Here is a 21,578-nt window from a genome sequence, read left to right on the forward strand (position 1 = left end):
TACTTATAGTCTCTTTGGCAAGAGGATACATTAGGAATATAATAGAGAGTCTAAATCACTTCTCAAAGTTTTCTACCCCCAAATGAATTATCCTCTCCTACAACTGGTTATGATTAAGTCAGTGAGCTCAAAACCTAGGCAATAATGTTCTTTCAATGTTGTTTTGCCAAAAGAGAACCAAAGGTTTTCTGGTGTTGCAATGATTGAGAGACAATTCATTTTCATATGCACATGGAACTAAATTAACACTTTGAGGCCAGTGTGTTTTCATCCTTTCTTTTAACTTTAATGATATCCTTATTGGTTTATGCACAAAGCAAGTCAACCAGATGGGGTCTTTCCTGAAATCCCAAAGGAATAAATGTATTAAGCTTCTTTAAGAAAAATCAGGGAAAGCACAAACATTATTTAAAAACATAATCCTAATTGAGTTGACAGTACTTAAGCTGCTCCGATTGCTCTTTCAGTCATGCATTTTAAATACTAGAGAAGAATGCACATTATGATACTGTACTCTCTTCTATCAACAAAGATTGTAACACAGTATCAATAAGCTATTTCCAGGTTAGAAAACAAACATATTTCCAGGTCAGGAGGATGGACTTTTTAGTGGCTATTATTGGTCTTTCACATATGGTCAAAGAAAATAATTTAGGAGTTAAATAACTAGCATTAAAAGGCATGCTAATCAACATGGGTTTAACATCTGTGCTCTTTTTTTTAAAAAAATTTTATTTATTTATTTATTTGAGAGCGACAGACACAGAGAGAAAGACAGATAGAGGGAGAGAGAGAGAATGGGCGCGCCAGGGCTTCCAGCCTCTGCAAACGAACTCCAGACGCGTGCGCCCTCTTGTGCATCTGGCTAACGTGGGACCTGGGGAACTGAGCCTCGAACCGGGGTCCTTAGGCTTCACAGGCAAGTGCTTAACCGCTAAGCCATCTCTCCAGCCCAACATCTGTGCTCTTTAATAGGCATCTTGGTGCCATTTAATTTGGCAAATTCTATCTGTGCAAAGGACTGCTAGAATCCAGTGGGTAAGTAATCTCAGGAATAAGCACGTTTTCCACTAACAATAATCATGGCTGACCATGCCAAGTAGCCTTGCAAACTGTGTTCAGAAATCACAAAGATTTTTTAAATGATATAAACACAGGTTCTTGGATTGAACTTTCTTTTCTTAAATATTAAGGACCTTTTAGCATGCATAAACTTACTGAATTTCACAAGGTAGTGTCTAAAAAAGACATAGGAATTTAACAAATGTAATTTGGCACATATCTGTTCACTTTATTTTTAGACCAAATGTTGCTAATCTTACACCTCTACAATGGGAATATAAGAATCCTATAATTTAATGACTGAAGTAAAATGTTATCAGTTCCCCTTTCAAAGGCAATGGGTTTATAAAGAAAGTGATTATATTTAACTTGTTCTATAGCTTAAAACTTTTTGAAGCATTAGTTTTTTAAAAAATATTTTATTTATTTACTTGAGAGACAACAAGAAAGAGGAAGAAGCAGAGAGAAAAAAAAAATGGGCATGCCAGGGCCTCTAGCCACTGTAAACAAACTCTAGATGCAAACACCACCTTGTGAATTTGGCTTTATGTGGGTACTGGGGAACTGAACTTGGGTCCTTAGGGTTTGCAGCCAAGTGCCTTCACTGCTGAGTGATCTCTCCAGCCATGAAATTTCATATTTGAACCCAGGATTCTTTGCTATAGAATATAGAGACTTTGTTGTAGTATTTATTCTTATATTTTCAGTTTCTCTCTACCTTAAATTTGTTTAATTCAACAGTATATTGAACCAAAGTTTTAGAAGGAGGGGCTGAAGAGATGGCTTTAGTGGGTCAAGTACCTGCTGCACAAGCACACCAATCTACATTCAGATCCCCATCATCCATTTAAAAACAGCAGGTATGGTAGCAATGGAAACAAGAGCATCCATGGGCCTTGATAGCTAGGTAGACCCACCAAACCAGTAAGAACTATGTTCATTGAGTGAGCCTGCCTCAAAAAATAAATTGGAGGGCTAGAGGGATGGCTTAGCAGTTAAGGCCTGCAAAGCCAAAGGACCCAGGTTCAATTTCCTAGGACCCATATTAGCCAGATGCACAAGGGGGCACATGTATCTGGAGTTCATTTGCAGTAGCTGGAGGCCCTGGCACACCTATCCTCTCTCTCTCTCTCTCAAATAAATAATAGTAAAATATTTGAAGAAAAGAATAAGTTGGAGAGTGGCTGATGTTGACCTCTGCCCTCCACATATACAAGTACATATATATACCCATAAACATACAAATATACATACATGCACATCACACACCCATACAAACACATGCAAAAATTATAGAAGGAAACTAAATGGCTTGGAGACAAAGCATGTAGATTTTTACATGGAGGCCTTTGGTCTGAAAATGGCATCCTGATTTATAGCTGTGTTCAAGAAACACATTAAACAAAAGCAAAGTAACCTCTCTGCAGCCTATGCTATATATTCTTTGTTCATGTTCCCAACACTGACTTGGGCATCTTGGATTCTATACTTTCTAAGAGAGACAATGACTTCCATGGTCAAAGGAAGCCCATCTCTAGTGAAGTCAGACTCTACCTTGAACAACTGAGGATATCACCATGCCAACAGATAGAACATTTTCAAAAGGAAAAATGAGTAACACACTTAAAAAGAAAATTTTCCTAGAGAAACTGTGATTCCATTACAAAAGGAAAATCAGCTTCTCCATGAGAAATAATACTACATTTGGTTATTTAAAGAGGAATGGCAAACTTTAGTGTCTTGTTCCATTATGTGTTCATAATGCAAGCCTAAATGTGCTGCTACTGCAGGAGGCAGCTGTCTTGGAATATAGGGGATTAACTCCCACAGTATGAGCAATAATCTAAAGATGGATGGAGTAGCTCAGTTTAGCTGTGTCTGAGAAAATGAACGGCAGGGTTGTTTCAAAAACTCGTAATTATATGTGCATGTGTTAATATACATGTGTGTGTCACACTTGATGTATGCAGAGAGATGAGTACATCTTATCCAACTGAAGAAATGAGAATTGAGCCCACTTCACTTTCTTTAGAATCTAGATATATATTAAATAATTAAACGACATGCACTAAATAATTAGTCTTTGCAAGTCTGAAATGAGTCATGCTTTACAGCTGGCTCATGGATATGGCAGGCAAGGAGTTAGGTATGCTGCCTTAGGGACAACTCGGAACAATCATTTCATCATGAGAGAGTGAAAAGAATCTCATAGTCTCCTTTTGAAGAATCCAGATCTATACTCTGGAGACAGTACAGCTTGTATCCAGTGGTTTCCATTTATACTAAAATTCTAAGCTACAGGAAAATAGCATGCAGATGTGCTGTTGGTGATGTGAGGACTTTTTCATGCCAGAGTCTATGGTCAGTAATATGATCATATTTAAAAGGCATTAGCAATATATTTTTCACAAACTATCACTTATGCATAACATAAACAATAAAAATAAGGCATGAGGCATTAAGTATCTATACCTCCAAACTATCCATACATCATTCAATATAAAATCAAAACAGCAATTTTTTTGATAGGCTTCAACCAGCAAATGAAAATTTACCCATAGCACCACGCCAGGTGTCCATGGTGCAGATGGTGGCTGTGGGAGCCCTGAGGCCCTTGGAGGGGCTTCTATACTATACTAGACATAGCCTTAGTGAACCACTTCAGAACTTTTGAGCTGTATTTCCCACCACATTTATGATTTGAAAATGAGTAAACTGATTAAACAGAACATTTTATTACTCAGAAGAACTTGATCAAACAAGACAACAAATATGATTCCTGCCATGAGACATATTTTCTTGGGGAATTTTATAAACACTCTTAAGTCATCTGTAAATTGCTTTAAGAAGAGACAAATCATGCATGCTTCACTAGTGGTCAAAGAGTTACAAACCCCCAGAATGTCAGTAACTGCTTCCATGATGTCCAGCACATATAAGTTCCCTCCCTAGCAGTGAACTCACAATTAACCCAGGGACAACTGGCTTTCAAGTGTTTGTCTATTTTGTTTTCAAATAACAGATGCAACACATGAAATTCCATACACAGATTCAGTGTACTGTAAATGACCAGGATTAGACATGCTTGATACTTAAAAATTTAAATTTACTTCATAGTATAAGAACTAAACTTGGATTTTTCATTTGTCCAAATGCCTTTCTCTAGAAAGGATATCACTAGCTAGAAATATTATCTTTTACTTTTTAAAATAAATCTTTAATTAATTTTATGTTACCTGCTATTTTTTTTAACGTAGTAAATGTGATCTTATTTCACTTCTTCATAAATACCTGTCTTGTGCATTTTCGGCGTATCTTAATTTTATTACATATTATTGCTTAGGCCATAAGAAGCAATATCATTATATAAATTTATGAAGTGATACATTTTTCAATACCAAATATCTCTGCCAGTTTATTCCATAATAACACATTCCATCAAATTAAACTGCAAAATATTTCCCACATTTGTTTTACATTCTATATGTATGGCTTGTGAATAGCAATTTTGATGAGTTCCAGCTGTTTTAAATATGCAGGTCAAATCTTATATAACAGATTTTTAATTCTTACTGTGTTCACTGAAGCCCATCGTAAGTGGGCCACCTGGTAGGATGAGGGACTAACTTATATCTCCATAGTAAAAATAAAAACAAGAAAATAAATAACCCTGCCAAGCTTAAGACCATCTTCCCCAGTTATGTTACCTTTGTGTTTCTAAATAAATGAGAATCAGCTCTAATCTTTCAGGAAAGCTGCACTAAAATTTAAACAAACGAGCATTCTATGAACTACAAATTGCTCATTTATCTAGTGTGATAATGACATTAGAATAATTTCCACTATTCATTTGTATTGCCCATGTTCCTAAATCCACTGTACACATTTTAGCCTCTCCCTCTGCTCCCCTCCCCTCCTTCTTCCATGCAGCTGGAATGCATCAAGGGGGCAGGAGCCAAGTCAGACATTGACCCCACCCTCCTCCATCCATTTTAAGGCACCTTCAAAGCCAATGCACAGATCTAGTTCAGTTTTGCCAGCAAAGTCGGCCATACTGCTATTTAAGACTCCAATTTGGGTTTTTTAACTGCACATTAACGTGAGAGCTTTGAATTTTGGTCAGAAACTTAAGCTGCACTGAGTCTTGTCAAGTTGTTATACCCTTTTGTGACCAATCCTCATTGTTAAACCTTTGTAGTCTTTACTCTCAGTGGTGGTCTCTCTCTTTTCCTCAACCTCTCTGAACTGCCCAATAACCAGCACTGAAGAACATACCACATTTTGCTTCCAAAATGTCAAGATAGAATAGCACTGGGGCCATACACACACAAGCATTTCTACCAACATTTGCATAGCCCATAAAATCCATGCACAGCAATGGAAGATGGTCATTCCAACATGCACAGGACAGTCTCATTAACACATGTAGGAGCCCAGGAAGGGCTAGGGAGAAAGAAGAGCTGCATGCAATAGGACAGAGAACTTACTTTGTTGTTCCCCTGTGCATGTAGCCGCGAGGAAAAAAAAAAAAGAAATATGTTAAACATAAATTTATTTATTATGAAGATTTTCTTGCCATAGCAGAATCTAAACAAACAACTCAACTGTTCACGAACTAGTCCTATAATATACGCCCAGCATCCAGAACTCAGAGACAAGTCAAAGAATCTACGAAGGGTAAGTGAAATCATACATTTATAACAGCAGAGAATTATGACAGAGTTTTTCCCCCTTTCTTTCTACTCGGAATACTTGGGGTGTGGGAACGGGGCCAGAAAGCATTGGTTTGAATTGGTAATAAGTGAGCTGCTAGCATGAAAGGGAGTACATTTAGTGCGCTGCTTGCCCTTTCCCCACGGCCCCTCCTCCAACATGCCAAGCAGTGGAAAATTTCATCAGCTAGCGCGTTTTTAAACAAACACTGCATCCTTGGCTTCAAAGAAGGTGGAATTAAAAGAGAAAAAAAAAAAGGAAGCACGAAGCAAAGGAAAGGAGTGGGTGGTTATGGGGAGACGGAGGAAGTAGACCAAGTTACAACCTCCATCTGTACCATTCTTTTATTTTGTAAATTATGAGTTTTGTCTTTGGTTGGCATAGAAAGCCAACATTGTATAGTGGGGCTGTAGCCAAAATAAACCGTAGTCTACATTCAAGAAAATGGGTCTGGAAAGGTTAGTCACAAAAATGTAGTCATTTCCAAAAGTGACACTCTGGATAGAGGCAGAGAGCAGCAATTGGTGCGTGTTGGGCAATGGCTCTCCTGTTTCAAGCTGGAGCTAAAAGAGGATGATTTATATCAAATAACTTAACTCACATATGGCTTAAAAAAATAAAACGGTGATTCATTACTCCCAGGGTAGCCCCAGTCCCTGCAAGGTCAGATCCTGTGGGGAAGACGTGATGGGATATGAGCCGGGAACAGATCTGAACTCTCCTCAGAGGGGCCCAAGGGGAATGTCTCACTGAGATGTGTGGTTGTAGAAAGCTGTAACAGAAGTGTGTGCATCCAAGGAAAGAGACTGAGAACAGCGCACAGTGAAGGGTCAGCCCTGAGAGCTGGCATTTGGTTCTAGGTTGAGGATGTGGAGTGGGAAAAACACATAGAGATGTTCTGGGAGAGCAGCAAGGCAGCAATGCCAGGAGAGTGTTTTCTTGCCAACAATGCCAACTGGTGACTTGAGGGAAATATCTCATGCAGGGGCAGTCACAACCATCATGTTAAGTAAGGAAAATAGGAAGACACTGATAAACTAGTGTGGAGAAGCTTCTTGGCATCCTGGGTTGTCACAATGTAACTGTCAACACAATTACTTACCTGAGACCTAAATAATGATGCAAAAATGAATGAAGAGGAAAAAGAACAAGTCCTCTCTAAAGACTACCCAGTGTTCAGTAAGGCGAGAAAGATGTCCACTGGGAATTTTATGAGTAAAATACTATTTCAGAGGATAATGGGACCCTGGTTTTCCTAAGTGCAATATTGTTGAAAATACCTCAGACAGATGGAGTTTGTTGCATTCCACAGCAGTGCAGCTTTTGATCTACCAAATAAGTTTCAGGAGTTCAACCAAGTATTTCTGAGTATTAAGGGATGACTGGCTTCCCAGCAACATGGCAGATGGTGCTGTTTGTAGTGGCAACAATGTCACAGAATAGGGTGCCTAACTGCTTAAATGCAAGAAACACAGAAGTGGAGAACAGGCCCTGACTTGGCCATTTCTTGTTTTATTCAAACATTTCACAATAATCTCCTCTGTGAGAGGCATGAAACTGTCATGTTTGGTGAATAATAAACATTTAAGGATTTGCTCCACTACTCTAGGTGAAAGCAACTTATATACATATTTAGATCCTTAAAAATATTTCCACTGAAAAGAATTAGAATCTTTTAGAATTAGTCATGTAAGTGCCTGAGGCTGTGGGTGAAACACTGCTGGAATTGTAGTCATGTGCAATGGGTTGTCAGTCATTGTAGCTCTTGTGCTGTTAGATTATTGAGTAAATGTGTAGGAGTAGCTGTCATGTCAGTGAATATTTGTGGTGGCCCAGGTCATTCTCCTGGAGAGATACAGAGATCCTGTCACGTAACTGCTATTTGCCACAGAGGAAAATTCACCACGAGTGTCTACTAAAAGGAATTTCTGATGCAACTAAAGTACCCTGTTGTAAGATGGTTTCATCCCACAAAGCTGTTCTAAAAGCATCAATTATGGCTGGGAGAGTCCTGAGTTCACAGGAGAAAGTAGAGTACCAGGCTTGTTTCATTTCTATTGTTGATTTAAATCTGTGAAGAAACAGTACACTATAGGGGTGGACTATATATGATAGAAACTTCTCTACAGTAGAAGTCTATATGTGTGAGAAAGACACTTAGAAGAGAGGAGGGGGGATAGGGAAGAGGGAAGGAGAAGAGAAGAGAGAAGAGAGGAGGAGAAGGAAGAGGGAGGAGAACAGAAATCTTAAAAAGTTCTGGGGTGTTTGACTTAATCAAATTTACACCAAATTAGTTTCAGGACATATCTGTATCTCACCTTGCCTCTTTCCAATGTTTAGTAGGGCACCTTCTAAGGGAAGGCATGGGAAGACTAGGCTCCTAACAACCCCTGGGCCCATTTTTATCTGACTGGCATGCTCTGCAAGCTTTCCTTGTTTTCTCAAGCAGTCTCTGGATTCCCTATAAACAATTAGACTTTCCAGCTAGCAGATGAGGAATTTCTCCCTCATGCACCCAAATCTCACTTGTAGTTTCCAAAGAAAACATAAGTAGTACACTGGGAAGAACTACCTCACATCACATTCAGGCTTTCAAATAATTTCAAATAATAATCACATTGACCATCACCATCTTCTTCTGTTTTAAGTTTTATTTATTTATTTGCTAGAGATAAAGAGGCAGAAGCAGAGAGAAGATGAGCGAACTAGGGCCTCTAGCTACTACAAATGAACTTCAGATGCAAGCGCCACCTTGTGTATCTGGCTTAGGTAGGCATTGGGGATAAAATGCAGTCATTAGGCTTTGGAGGCAAGTAATTTAAACACTAAGCCATCTCTCCAATCCAGGAGTAGCTTCAGTTTTTTTTTTTTTTTTTTTTTGAGGTAGGGTCTTACTCTTGCAAAGCTGGCCTGGAATTCACTATGTAGTCTCAGGCTGACCTTGAACTCACAGCAATCCTCCTACCTCTGCCTCCCAAGTGCTGTAATTAAAGGTGTGTGCCACCACACCCAGAAAGAGAGAGATAATGGGCATGCTAGGGCTTCTAGCCACTGTAAGTATCAAATGAACTCCAGTTGCCTGTGCCACTTTGTGCATCTGGCTTTATGTAAGCACTGTGGAATCAAACCTAGGCTGTCAGGCTTTGCAGGCAAGTGTCTTAACCACTAAGCCATTTCTTCAGCCCCTCTTTTTCTTCTTCTTCCTTTTCATCATCATCATCATCATCATCATCATCATCATCATCAATAATAATGTCTATGTGATCCTGAATATAATCACTCTGATGAAGGTACTGAGCACCAGACTCTTAAATAACTTTGAAGAAGGTGTTCTTTTGGATTTACAGAACAAATAACTATAGTCATTTGTTAAGCAAGATATCCAAGTCATATGGCTAGGAAATGACAGGCTTGGGATTCATATAAAATGGGTTTGAGTTAGCATCTAGCTCATTCCATTGCATATATTATGTTTCAAAGAATATGTATGTAGAATTTCTTATTGTTTATGTTTCTCACATTGAAAGCCAACAAAACTGTGCCCAAACATCAGTTGTTTATTATCTCATGCTCTTTAGATATTTAATCAAATTTCACATTTATTTATAATCATGTTTATGAGGAAAAGTTTATACATATGTGTCAGTAAAATAATTGCTTTACAGCTCTTTAATAGTAATTTCGAACTACCAACATCCACAAACATACCCACATACACTGTTGTTATCTGAGCAATGAAATAGGGCTTCTGTAATTTCAGGGTGCTGATTGCAAGATAGGAGGATGAGGCAGGAGAATTTTCTTGAAGCTGAAAAGCTCACAAGTTCAGCAGTTAACAATAATAGTGAGAAAGAAACAGGAGAAGAAAGAAGGTAGGGAAGGAGGGAGAGGGGGAAAGAAGGATGGAAGGAAGAAGAAAGGAGGGAGGAGGGTAGAAAGGAAAGAGAGAAAGAGAGAGACCTTGCCTCAAAAGTAGAAGGCGAAGACTAACTTGAATTGTACTCTGACCTCCACAAGTATGGCATGGACTCACACACCCACACTTACACCCAAACACATCACACACACACACACACATCCACAAAAAAATTTATTTTAGGACTGGAGAAATGGCTCAGCAGTTAAGGCACTTCCTGCAAAGCTTGACAACCCAAGTTCAATTCCCAAGTACCCAAGTAAAGACAGATGTACAAAGTGGTGCATGCATCTGGAGTTCACTTGAAGGGCTGCAGGTCCTGGCATACCCATTCTCTTTGTCTGTCTCTCTCTCTCCCCCACTTCTCTGTTTTGCAAATAAATAATAAATTAAAATAAAACATAAAAAATTATTTTGAAGCTATGCAAAGTTTCACTTGTTCAGCAATATACATTTTATAGTGATTATAATTTCAGTTTAACACTAAAAAGAAATAGAAATAAAATCAATAAAACTATGTCAAATCCAAATTCAATTGAAATACGTCCTTAAAATATTATGGCCATTCAGAAATACCAGGTGGCTGATGGAATGCTAAGTTTGTGAGCAAGTTCCCAGAGGAAAGCAGCAGCACTGTGTGAAATTGAATCCTGTCATTTTTACTTCCCTGTGAAGGCTTCCTACTCCATGGCCCAGTTGAGAATTCTTTGCTTTGCTATGGACTCAGAAGTACTAAAAGAATGGCCACAATTAGAAAACAGCAGGTCACTGGTGAGTGCACACAGGCAACAGTTGTTGTTTTCATCATCATTGGATATGCAGTAGAGTTTTTATCACAGGAGAGCTATTTATTTGCATCTCTCTTCCACTAGATGTAAAATTTCTGTAAAATAGAAATGCCCTGTCCATCTTTGAATCTTAAATCCATTATAATATGATGGATGAAGGGAAAGAAAAAAGGTAAGGAAGGGGATAGAAAGAGAAGAAAAAGATATTTTTTTTTAATGCCAAGAGAAATGATGTAAGAGATAAAAGAAACAGAGCTGCAGAACATTTTAAAATGAGTGATGGAAAATATTCTATCACATGGATGCAGTGGGAAAATGTCCAGTACTGATGCCTAAAGACTAGCTTTATTCAGACTGGGAAATCACTGTTGATCCAGATAATAACAAACATATAAGCTGGGTGTGATGGTGCACACCTTTAATCCCAGCACTCAGGAGGCAGAGGTAGAAGGATTGTTGTGAGTTTGAGGCTACCCTGAGACTACATAATGAATTCCAGGTCAGCCTGGGCTAAAGTGAGACCCTACCTTGAGATAAATCAAAGAAAAAAAGAAAAAAAGGAAGGAAACATATAATGCTTTAAAAAAGTCATCCACATGGTAATTTTTTTTTCCAAGCAAAAGAGAGGCATCTGCAGAAAGCAGAACTTTTTGAGTTTAAATTCATACCCATCTATGACACATAAGTGTTTCACTATTAGGGTAGTAATTAACTCATTTGTTAGTGACTCATTGGTTTATTGATACAAAAGCAAAATGACACCCTATTCAGAAGTCCTAAAATTTTACTTAATGGCATGAGTTATTAGGTTAATTTAATGACATCAGTTATTAGATTAATCCAATTTCATCAAATCTTGTGTGTGTGTGTGTGTGTGTGTGTGTGTGTGTGTGTGTGTAAGCCAGAGGACAACCTCAGGTTGTCCAAACATCTTAAAAAATTTTTTTTATTTATTTTTACTTATTTGAGAGTGACAGAGAGAGAAAGAATGGGCACACCAGGGCCTCCAGCCACTGCAAACGAACTCAGATGCATGCGTCCACTTGTGCATCTGGGTAATGTGGGTTCTGGGGAATTGAGCCTCGAACCAGGATACTTAGGCTTCGCAGGTAAGCACTTAACCACTAAGCCATCTCTCCATGCAACACACACACACACACACACACACACACACACACACACACACACACATATATATATATATATATATATATATATATATTTATAAAATATATATATATATATATATTTTAGAAAGTTTCTCACTCCCACTGACCTGGAATTCACCAAGTAAGCTTGCTTGCTGGCCAGCAAGCCCCAGAGATCCTCCTGTCTCTGTCTCCCACTAGGATTACAAGCTTGTGCCACCACACCCAGGTTTTTTTATGTTCATTCTAAGGATCAAATTCATATCTTGATGCTTATGAGTCAAACAATTTACTGAGCTACCTCTTCAGTCTTTACCCATTCTAAATTAGCAATAACCACCTAAAGCTATGCCTTCTCCCAAATGTCAGAGTGTTCACACAATTGAATTTGTAGTTAATCATCTACTTGATTTCAACAGTTAGCTGCCATTAAGCATTTGAATGTCAAGTAATCCTTTAACATGACCTGGAGGATGACCTTATATATAAGAAAGAGAAATATTCTTCATGATGAAAACTGAGAATAGCAATAGTCATAGTATACTGCCAACTTCAATTTCCTGTTTTGTTTTTGATATGTGGTTAAAAAAATCTCTTTATCTGGATCTTCCAAATGATTGTACAAAATGTGTGTTTGTAAGCAAATAAAATTTTATGGAATCAAAACAGATTCCATAGGACAACCATAAGTTTGCTTAAATTGAGTATTACTATACAAATTAGAAAATATTTCTTAGATTTCCTCTTTGGTGGATAACCATAGATCCATGAAGAACTAAATTTATAAAAATAATTGTTGGCAGGTTGGGTGATTATTTTTTCCACAATAGTTTTAGCCCTCACACACACATAAAACATTACATGATTTCTCTAAGTAGCCAACTCTCACTTGAATAGGTTTAATTTATAAAATCATGATTTTCACAAGAATTATTTTTACATAAATATATAAAATACACATATTGGTGTATTATGCCATTCAGTGTATTTAGAAACTAGAAAATATCATAAAGCATTTATAATCTCATTGGGCTATAAGAGAACAGTTTTTTTAACCTTCCAATCTCTGCTGAAGCAAGTATTTTATAATGACAAAAATCATAATAATTCCTTTTATACATGCAAATAAGGTGCTTACTTGGGCCTATCTTGTTCAATGGTTTCCATGTATTATCTTACTGGGTACTAGTGACCACTACATAAGGATCTATAATTACCTTTATTCTAGAAATGAACATTTGGGAATATAAACAGATTAACTAAACTCCCAATATTTCGTAGTTCATGACTGTCAGGAATTTGTACACAGGTAGTTTGACATTAGCCTCCGAGCTTGAACACACACGCTCTGCTACCTCTCATACCCTGCCATCACCAGCTTTTATTAAGATAAGTTGTATGGTGTCACCAGCTGGCTTGGCATCCTCTTGTGACTTCTCATCTTACTCAGAGTAAAATCCAAGATGTTCACCATTTCCTTCAAGACCTATATCACTTGGCCCCTGACTACCCTCTTAGAGACCAGTTGGCACCTTTGTCCTCCCTCAGAGTCCCAGGCCCATGGCCCCTTGTTGGTCCTCAAGACTCTGTGTTTAGCTATGTACCCGATTGCTCTCTGGCCAGACCTTTTTCATAGTATCACTCCTTCCTTTCCCCAGAAACCTACACAAGGCCCACTCTTACAGGGGTCTTCCCTAGTAACCTTTTCTAAACTAAAGCACATCACTTTTACTGGCTGTCCCTTTAAGTTATCCTCAGACCTTTCTTTACCTTTTTTTTTTTTTTTAATTTTTGACAAGAGATCTCTGAGTTGACCCCATTAGCCTTTAATTTGTCCAGTAGCCCTGGGCAGGCTTTGTACTTGCAATCCTCCTGCCTACCTTAGCCTTAAATAATGCTGCACAATTTTACTTGCTCAGTCTATACAGGTAACCTGTTTCACTGGTGCCTAGGATGATGACCAGAATGTGCTCTAAAAGCTTTGGTAAAACAAATTCATAAAAGAATGAAGCATTTTAATATAAAATATTTGTGACAGTAAACACACTGCCAGAGATGGGCATGAAAAAGTAATCATTTGCAATTGAAACACAAGTGAATGTGGACTCCAACTCTTGAAAAGGTTTCTCATTTCCAGTCTCTAGGGTAGGATCAATCTATGTGAATTTGAACACATACACCAAGAGAAAAACTGGACCACAGTATGAACACCATGCACACACACCTATGTACTTCAGTATCACCAAGAAAATGTCAGGTTTACCTTCCCTATAGAGGGTACAAGAGCATATTTGGGGAGTTCATGGTTTTGGGTGCCAATCAAAGAGATACAGGATGGGATAGGGTTGAGAGATCGATGTGTGAGTGACAGTGACAGTGACACGGACAGTAAAAATAGAGTATCATGGTATAGATGAATGAACATAAAACTACTCAATGCATTTTAAAATAATAAACAAATTTCTATATGCACATATTACATAATCATATCCTATTCCTGGAATTCCATTAACTTCCAGTGTGGCCCTAGGAATATGAAGTGCCCCATCCCTATGCCAACTGCTCTAATTGCCCATGGTGTACCCATATCTTAGACTTTGTCTTAGGAAGACATCATCCCCAGCTTAAGCCTAAAAGATAACTTGTTGGTGCATGATAAGTCTTAGGAACTGACTGAGATCTGAGCATTACATAGGTCAAGCCAGACTAAATCTGCAGGGTTCTATCTTAGCAGTGTTCTGGATAGAAACATGGATTATGTAAAGATTCAGGAGAGCAGCAGGTGGAGAGACCTCCCCACCCACAAGTGTGTGCCAACAGTGGTGGGACTTCTGAAGCTTAACTTCAGACTGACTTGTGCAATATTACATTTTGTAAAGAACACGAAGATAAAGTCTGTTTATTAACTTGAAGGATAGAAGTGTCTCTTAGACACTTGAAGTATACTAATAAAGATAAGTGGAAAGAGCCATGTATTCTTCTTTGTTCTTTTACAGGTACAGTAACATTAGCCAGAGTTTTAATACTAACATAATTACAGATATTAGTAATACAGACATAGTGAAAGGAGCTTACATAAAACAGGTACATTTAAAAGTAGAAAACACTACTGTTAAGACTCAATATACAACTTGTAAAACTCTCATAACTATGGAGTAGCATACAGAGGGAAATAAACATTTTAAATAAAAAAGTTTTCATTTGTTCTGAGATTACACAAATTATACTTTGTGGCAAAGTAGGACATTTTCTTTAACAGACATATGATTACCTTCTTACAATAGAAATTTGATGGAGAAAATGCAATATCAATGTAAACAAATGGAAGTATCAGTTAAAAACAATGGCAAATTTGCCAGGCATGGTGGCACATGCCTTTCATCCCAGTACTCGGGAGGCAGAGGTAGGAGGATCGCCATGAGTTTGAGGCCACTCTGAGACTGCATAGTTAATAGAGAGAGACCCTACCTTGAAAAAAAACAATGCCAAATTCATTTTGTATAAAAGAATACTAGTTTCTCTACTTACCATACAGAAGTAATACATTTCCTTAAGAAGGGTTAGCAATAATTTTTAACCAAGAAATAAATACAACTTACTAAAGATTTATCAGGATAGACCCCAGCTCTCAGGAGAGATGCCTTCCAGCTGTCCACATCTTCCTGTGAATCACATGCCAGCTCAAGGAAGCGATAGTCTTTGTATACATTCCTGGAGTTAAAAAAATAAAAGCATGCATTTAGCCATGAATACAATTCAAAATGATCTCATATCACTGTAGACAACAATGACATGAATGGCAGTTCAGATGCCTAGTTCTTAGAAAATCAAGTGACAAATACAAAGCAATTTGTTGCAATTTAAAATAAACAGTTATACTCTAAAATAATAAGCAAAATTACTATGTGTACTAATTACATAATTCATTTTTAAAGTTGTGACTTGAAATTGTGAATACTTTCTTTTCTCTTTGTTCTCTGTCCTTTCCTTTAAACTTTCTCTTCCTCCTTCCTTCCCCACTTTATGTACTCATAATGTTCATTTTCTTAACTATTCATTTTTGTCTATTTTTCTAATTACTCATATACCCATGAAGAAATGTTCACCATAATCTTCCCAGGGGATTCTGGGAATTTATGCCTTATTTGTACTCCATTCCCTGTGCAGTCCACTCAAGTCCAACATACCCTACCTTCCCAAGTCAAGCCAGTATTAGAAATTATACGCAGAGAGAATGGTAATGTCAAAGAGACAGTTTTCTTGACAACAGCTTTCTACCCACAGCAGGAAGGAGGGCCCTTGCTTCCTCTAAACTAGTGCAGAACAAAGTCCCCCATCTTACACCTCCATAGGTAAACAGCACCTTGCCTATTTCTGATGCATGATGATTGTGATGTCTCTGCTTTCCCATGTTCAAAGATCAGTTCAATTAAAAGCACCAAACGACTGAAACTGTGAATTCAATATACTTATATGTCTATAGAATTATATGAAATAGGAATATCAGCAAATTCTAATATTGTTTTGTTAAAATCATATGGTAATGGTGGACAAAATGAAATGAATAAAAGGAATACTTGGAATAATCAAAGAAGTTCTTTGGATGAAATGTTCAGTCTCAAATAGATAATAAGAGGGAGAGGGAGAGGGGGAGGGAAGAGAAAAAATTGATGTTTGTCTTGGGAAATCACAAAATGATTTTCAAAACAAAACCAGATAATTCATGTAGGGTAAAATAATGAAGTAAGAAAATATAAAAAATATATAAAGAATAAGGACATCCATGAGTATTTTCTCTTTACTAGTAGTCACTACACTTATAGACCCAATAAATGGGGAGGAAAAGAAAAAAATGTATACAATTCTAAAAAGAAAGGGGAAGGTAAATGGTACAGATATAGAAAAGATTAAAAAATGAAACAACTATTTACAACCCAATGGCAAAATAGAAAAGTACAGAAGAAATTAATATTTTTTAATGTTACCTATATTTGCTCAGAAAGAAGTAGAAATCCAAGCATATGACAAAACATTACTTAAATCAATGACACTTTGTTTAAAATGCAGTTTTAACAACATGGTACATAAATACCAGTTGCTTCTCAATATCAATATACAGAAGTTAAAATGGGAAACATTCATTTTAGGAGCAAAACCATTCAAAGATATAGAAATGTTTTAAGAGAATTGTGATATTGAATAGCATAAAATAAGATCTTAATGGTGTGAATATTTGCATGAGTTGATTTGATGAAACTGATCCCACATGGACAAATTGGCCAGTACTGTTTAACAAATATTTCTGAAATAACTAGTATCATCTTTAAATGCCTTGTGAAACCTGTGACCCAACACTTGAATATTTTTTCCACTTATGAGATTGACCAATTTTATGTTTATATAAAAAGTGTTCCTTGTCTTAATATCATCAATATTGTATAAAACATATTCCAGTAGTGTAGTATGCATTACTTCAAAGCCTTCTCCCTTCTACTTGCATTTGCTTGACTTATCTCTGTCTCTGCTTTTGTCTTTTACCTACTTTTACTTTATTTGTTAAAAATGCCAATAGAACTTTCATCCAAAGCTGGAAACTATCACCCCTGATTAAGAGTCTTTAGTGTTTATTTCTTGCCATAGCTGTGGTCTTAGTTTTGTCATGTTGAGATAGGCTTTTTGCTTTAAAGAAATGTTTTTCACTATTTCCTTTGTTTATGTTGAGAAATGAACTGCTCTTTATGCTTTGACATTTTTCAGCAGTTTTCAGTTCTAGGGAAATTGATTAAGTTCACATTTTTTACATCATTCTTGAGTTTGCTTTTATACATGGCTTCTAGGAATAATAATACCTCAGGACTTCTTGAGGAATTTAGTAGCATTTCCATTTGATGCTATCACACAGCATTTACTTATTTGTCTAGAAATACTAATTTAGATTATTTCTGAATTTCTTTATAAGTCTTTCAGGAATTTCCTTGGTTTTGTTTTTACTTTTGTATTTCTATTTTGTTAACTTTAGTTAATTATTTGGGAGAAATTCTGTGTTTATCTTAAGTAAATATTTGTCATCAGCATTTCCCTATTAGTAAATTCTCACTGTGATTCAGTTTTGAGTTGGCACTACAGTAGAGTCGACCATTTGGACTTCTGGTTGGCATAGTGTCTGCTTTTTTCAATGCCATTGTAGGGGAGAATTCTATAAGTTTCTTTTGTTGTCTTCTTTGGCCAGAGCTCACTTAATGTCCAATGATATATTTCAATCCAACTCTATGACTCATAAGTACTTGACTTTTATGTCTAATTTCCAATGTTTTTGAATTATTCTGTGTCTTTTGTTTACTATTGGTATCCAAAAACGGTTGGAGAAAGCTGAAAAAAATATGTCTGTTTTTCACCATCTAAGAGCAATTATCTCACTGAGTCTTCATGGCAACACTGTGTAGTGGGCCATGGAGGTGTTCTCATAGACAAGGAAATGAAGATTCCAAGCAACTTAGGGGATTTTCCTTAACCCATCTGGGCCTACAACAGTGCTTGGAGCATGTCCTCTAGAAAACAATATCTAAATGTATCAAAGAATAAGCAAAGAGAGGAAATCACACTGGAACAAACCTGGGCGGGGCTTGTTTTTAAAATCGTCTCTTTTAATTTTGACCAGGTTCTTAACTTTACTAGAAAACCTAAATATAAAACTTTGAAAGGATAAACCACAAGCAGAATAAAGTAATTATAGTTAAAGTTGGGTATAATTAATTCTCTAAGGATGAAAGTTTACTGTTGGAAAATTAGAAAGGTTATACCTTTGCTCCAGAGCAGAGAGATTATCTTGACAATTGAACATACCACTTTTTAATTATTTCATTATTTCTATGCTCCTTCTCTGATTTTAGCTTCTATCTGGAGATATTTTCATGGCATAACAGGGGCTCCTTTAAGATGTAAGGGTATGGGGAAGGCAACACTGGCCTAGCATCCTGCAAACTCTTGGCCAGCTGGAGAGATGCAAAAGTAAGGAAGCTGCAGACTTTCCACATTCTCTGAGCAGCTCTGAAGAATTCAGCTCTGGCTCCTTCTCACTGACCTTTCTCCAGAGTATTTTCTTTCAGAGGCTCTTCACATGGAAAATCTTAATTTTTTCCCCTTAAAGGATAGCCAAATTCTTGAGAGGGAAAATAATTATCTGGTTGAAACATTAGAAGAGGGTCAGAGGCTTCTGGTGGCTTTGGCAGCATCATTTCTGCCCATTTTGAAGCCTCATCTTAGGCTGTGTCTAGACATCCAAGGAGAGTTGGATACAGGTCTGAAACATTGAGCTGAGCTGATTTACTGGAAGTCTCATAAATTCTGTCGATGAAGCTTCCAGGTTCTCACCACATGCTGTAGCTGTATAGATAACCCACAGCAATTTGTACTGACTGCATTTTTTTTTTGTTTAGTCTATTTCAGCTGCAATCATGCAGATAGGAGCTTCTGAATGATCCCACTGTGAAACCAAGCTATTTGTTTTACAGTTTCAAGAAATGAAAGTAACTGAAAAGTTAAAAAAAAAAAAAGAAGTGTGAAAAATTTGTATCCCTTAGGTAAAAGGCTTCTAAGTGTTACATTGAAGAGAACAAGACCACAGGATGAGCTCATGTTTTGATTCAATGAGTAAATTTTGTTCACATGTCAAAAGCATGCCTTTGGCTGTTAAAAATATGAAGTTTAATTCCCTTATCTTTAATAGGTCTTCAAGCACCTGAGACCAGATATTAACAATTAAGAATAATGTTTCAAACTGACTTCTAAACAAATTGCTTTGCATAATTATTGAATTGTTTAGTGAAAAAATCAATCTTTAAGAGTGGACTTGCTGGGCTTCAAAGTCTGCACATAACTCTAGCACATAACACTCATCAACAAATTAATTTCCAGGCAGACTGCACATACCTTTTTCCAAAGAGAGACAGGGAGGGCAGGAGGCAGTTTCCTCCTTATCTACTATCATTTCTTCTGAATCTGAAAGCTCAATAGTAATGTGTAGCTAGCTATTGAGCTCACAATTGAACCATCTCATTATATGTCTACTAGTCTCAGTGTCTATCTTGCTCTCTCTCTCTCTACCCTTAAGTGACTATTTATAAGCCATACATCACATAATTTCTTTAAATTATAATTTAGGTAGTGAATTCTAGAAAGGTTTAATAAACTCATGAAAAGATTATGATTTAAGCTTGTAATGGTGGTGTACACATATAATCCTGGCACATGGGAATCTGAAGACTTGTGATTTTGAGACCAACCTGTCCTATATACTCAGCCCCCCATCTCAAAAAGAATCATGGCTTCATAAACATTTTTACTAATATCATAGTTGCATTTGAGAAAAATGTGTATATGAATGTATGCATCTGCATCTGTATGTTGCAAGTCTTTTAGTCTCCAAATGTGCTGAAATGCCCTCCCTCATGTATTCATGTGTTTGAATACCTGAACCCCAGTTGGTGGTGCCATGAGAAAGTTTTGGAAACCTTTAAGCAGTTGAAGCTTGATAGAGAAAGTGGAAGTGGAACTTGAGATGTCATAATCCAGCCCAATTTGGTGCTGTTACACTTTCTACCTCCTCCATGCTGATATGCAGATGTGACACCAGCTGTCCATTCCTTCCATGCTTTCCCTAACATGGTAGACTTCCCTTCAAAACTATAACCTGAGGGCTGGAGAGATGGGTCAGTGGTTAAGGCATTTTCCTACAGGCCAAAAAACCTGGGGTTCTATTTCCCAGTGCCCATGGAAAGCCAGATACAAAAAGTGGCACATGTGTCTGGAATTCATTTGCAGTGCTGGATTTTCCTAGCATACCCATTCACTCTCGGTCTCTCGGTCTCTCTGTCTCTCTGTCTTTGTCTCTCTCTCTCTTTCTCTCTCACTCTCTCTCTCTCTCTCTTTCTGCTTGCAAATAAATAAGTGAAAATATATTTTAAAAAACTATAAGCTAAAAATAAAATCTTTCCTTCCTTAAGTTTCTTCTGATCTGGTACTTTTCCAAGCAATGAGAAGGTAATTGATACATAAAGTCAACATTTCAGATAATACTTCTGAATATTTCTCATATAAAGTCTCTGTATAATGGAGCATCCTTCTTGGCCTTCCAAGAACTTTTTGTATTTTCAAAGGATGTTTTGAATATGGACTGAAAGTAATGAATCCTAAATTTCTAGGTGCAATATCATGTAGATTTCAATGCTAGAAGAGTTTGGTGGATTGTTTTTGTCTTTTTTATGTATAGCACATTTTAATTAATATAAGCTTAGTAAAACTAAATATAGCAAAGGCCATAAACATGTGTTGACAATCCAGTCTGTACCAATCATCTTAAGTGACATTGAAGAAGGCAACCTATCTGAATCTCAGAATTATCACTAATAAAATGGGAATAACAATATCTACTTCAGGATAATTATGTCAAAAATATTACATACTTTAAGGGCTTGCTTAAATTAACATAACATGTAGTATATGGCAAATAATCAAAACATATAAGCTTAACTTTTTTCACTATGAATTACTACTATTTTTAGGACTCAACATGTCACATTTTGTAAAATCAATCCTTTTACCGTACTGAATGCACATAGACTTTTCAATGCATGTGTATGTGTTTTTGTGTGTACAAGTATATGTGTGGGTGGGTGTGCCTATGTATGCATTTTCAGGCCGGAGGGAAACCTCAGATGTCATCCTCAGAAACTCTGTCCACCTATTTTTTGAGACAGAGTTTCTCATTAGCCAGAAGCCTCCTAATTAGGCTAGACTAGATGCTCTGCAAGTCCTAGGGACCCTTCTGTTTTCAGCCTCCCCAACACTGGGGTTACAGGCTCATGTCTCCATGTCCTGAAATTTATGTGAGTTCTGGGGATCAAACTCAGGTTCATGACTACAAGAGAAGAATTTTTCCAGCTGAGATACCTC

General features: G+C 37.0%; 1 protein-coding gene across 7 annotated transcripts in view; it reads right to left on the reverse strand.

Annotated features, from left to right (window-relative positions):
• The window catches only part of Dnm3 (dynamin 3), a 531,619-nt gene that overhangs the window by 106,010 nt on the left and 404,031 nt on the right, over positions 1 to 21,578 (reverse strand). For 4 of the 7 annotated variants that reach the window (XM_045142169.1, XM_045142166.1, XM_045142164.1 and 1 more), the window contains 2 exons: positions 15,227 to 15,338; positions 5,550 to 5,561 (listed from right to left, as the gene is read on the reverse strand). In XM_045142169.1, the coding sequence (XP_044998104.1) occupies positions 5,550 to 5,561; positions 15,227 to 15,338 (124 nt within the window). The remainder of the gene's footprint in view (positions 1 to 5,549; positions 5,562 to 15,226; positions 15,339 to 21,578) is intronic. The other 3 variants (XM_045142170.1, XM_045142165.1, XM_045142171.1) reach the window with 1 other exon arrangement.

Source organism: Jaculus jaculus, chromosome 1 (assembly GCF_020740685.1).
Source record: "Jaculus jaculus isolate mJacJac1 chromosome 1, mJacJac1.mat.Y.cur, whole genome shotgun sequence".
Lineage (NCBI taxonomy): Eukaryota > Metazoa > Chordata > Mammalia > Rodentia > Dipodidae > Jaculus > Jaculus jaculus.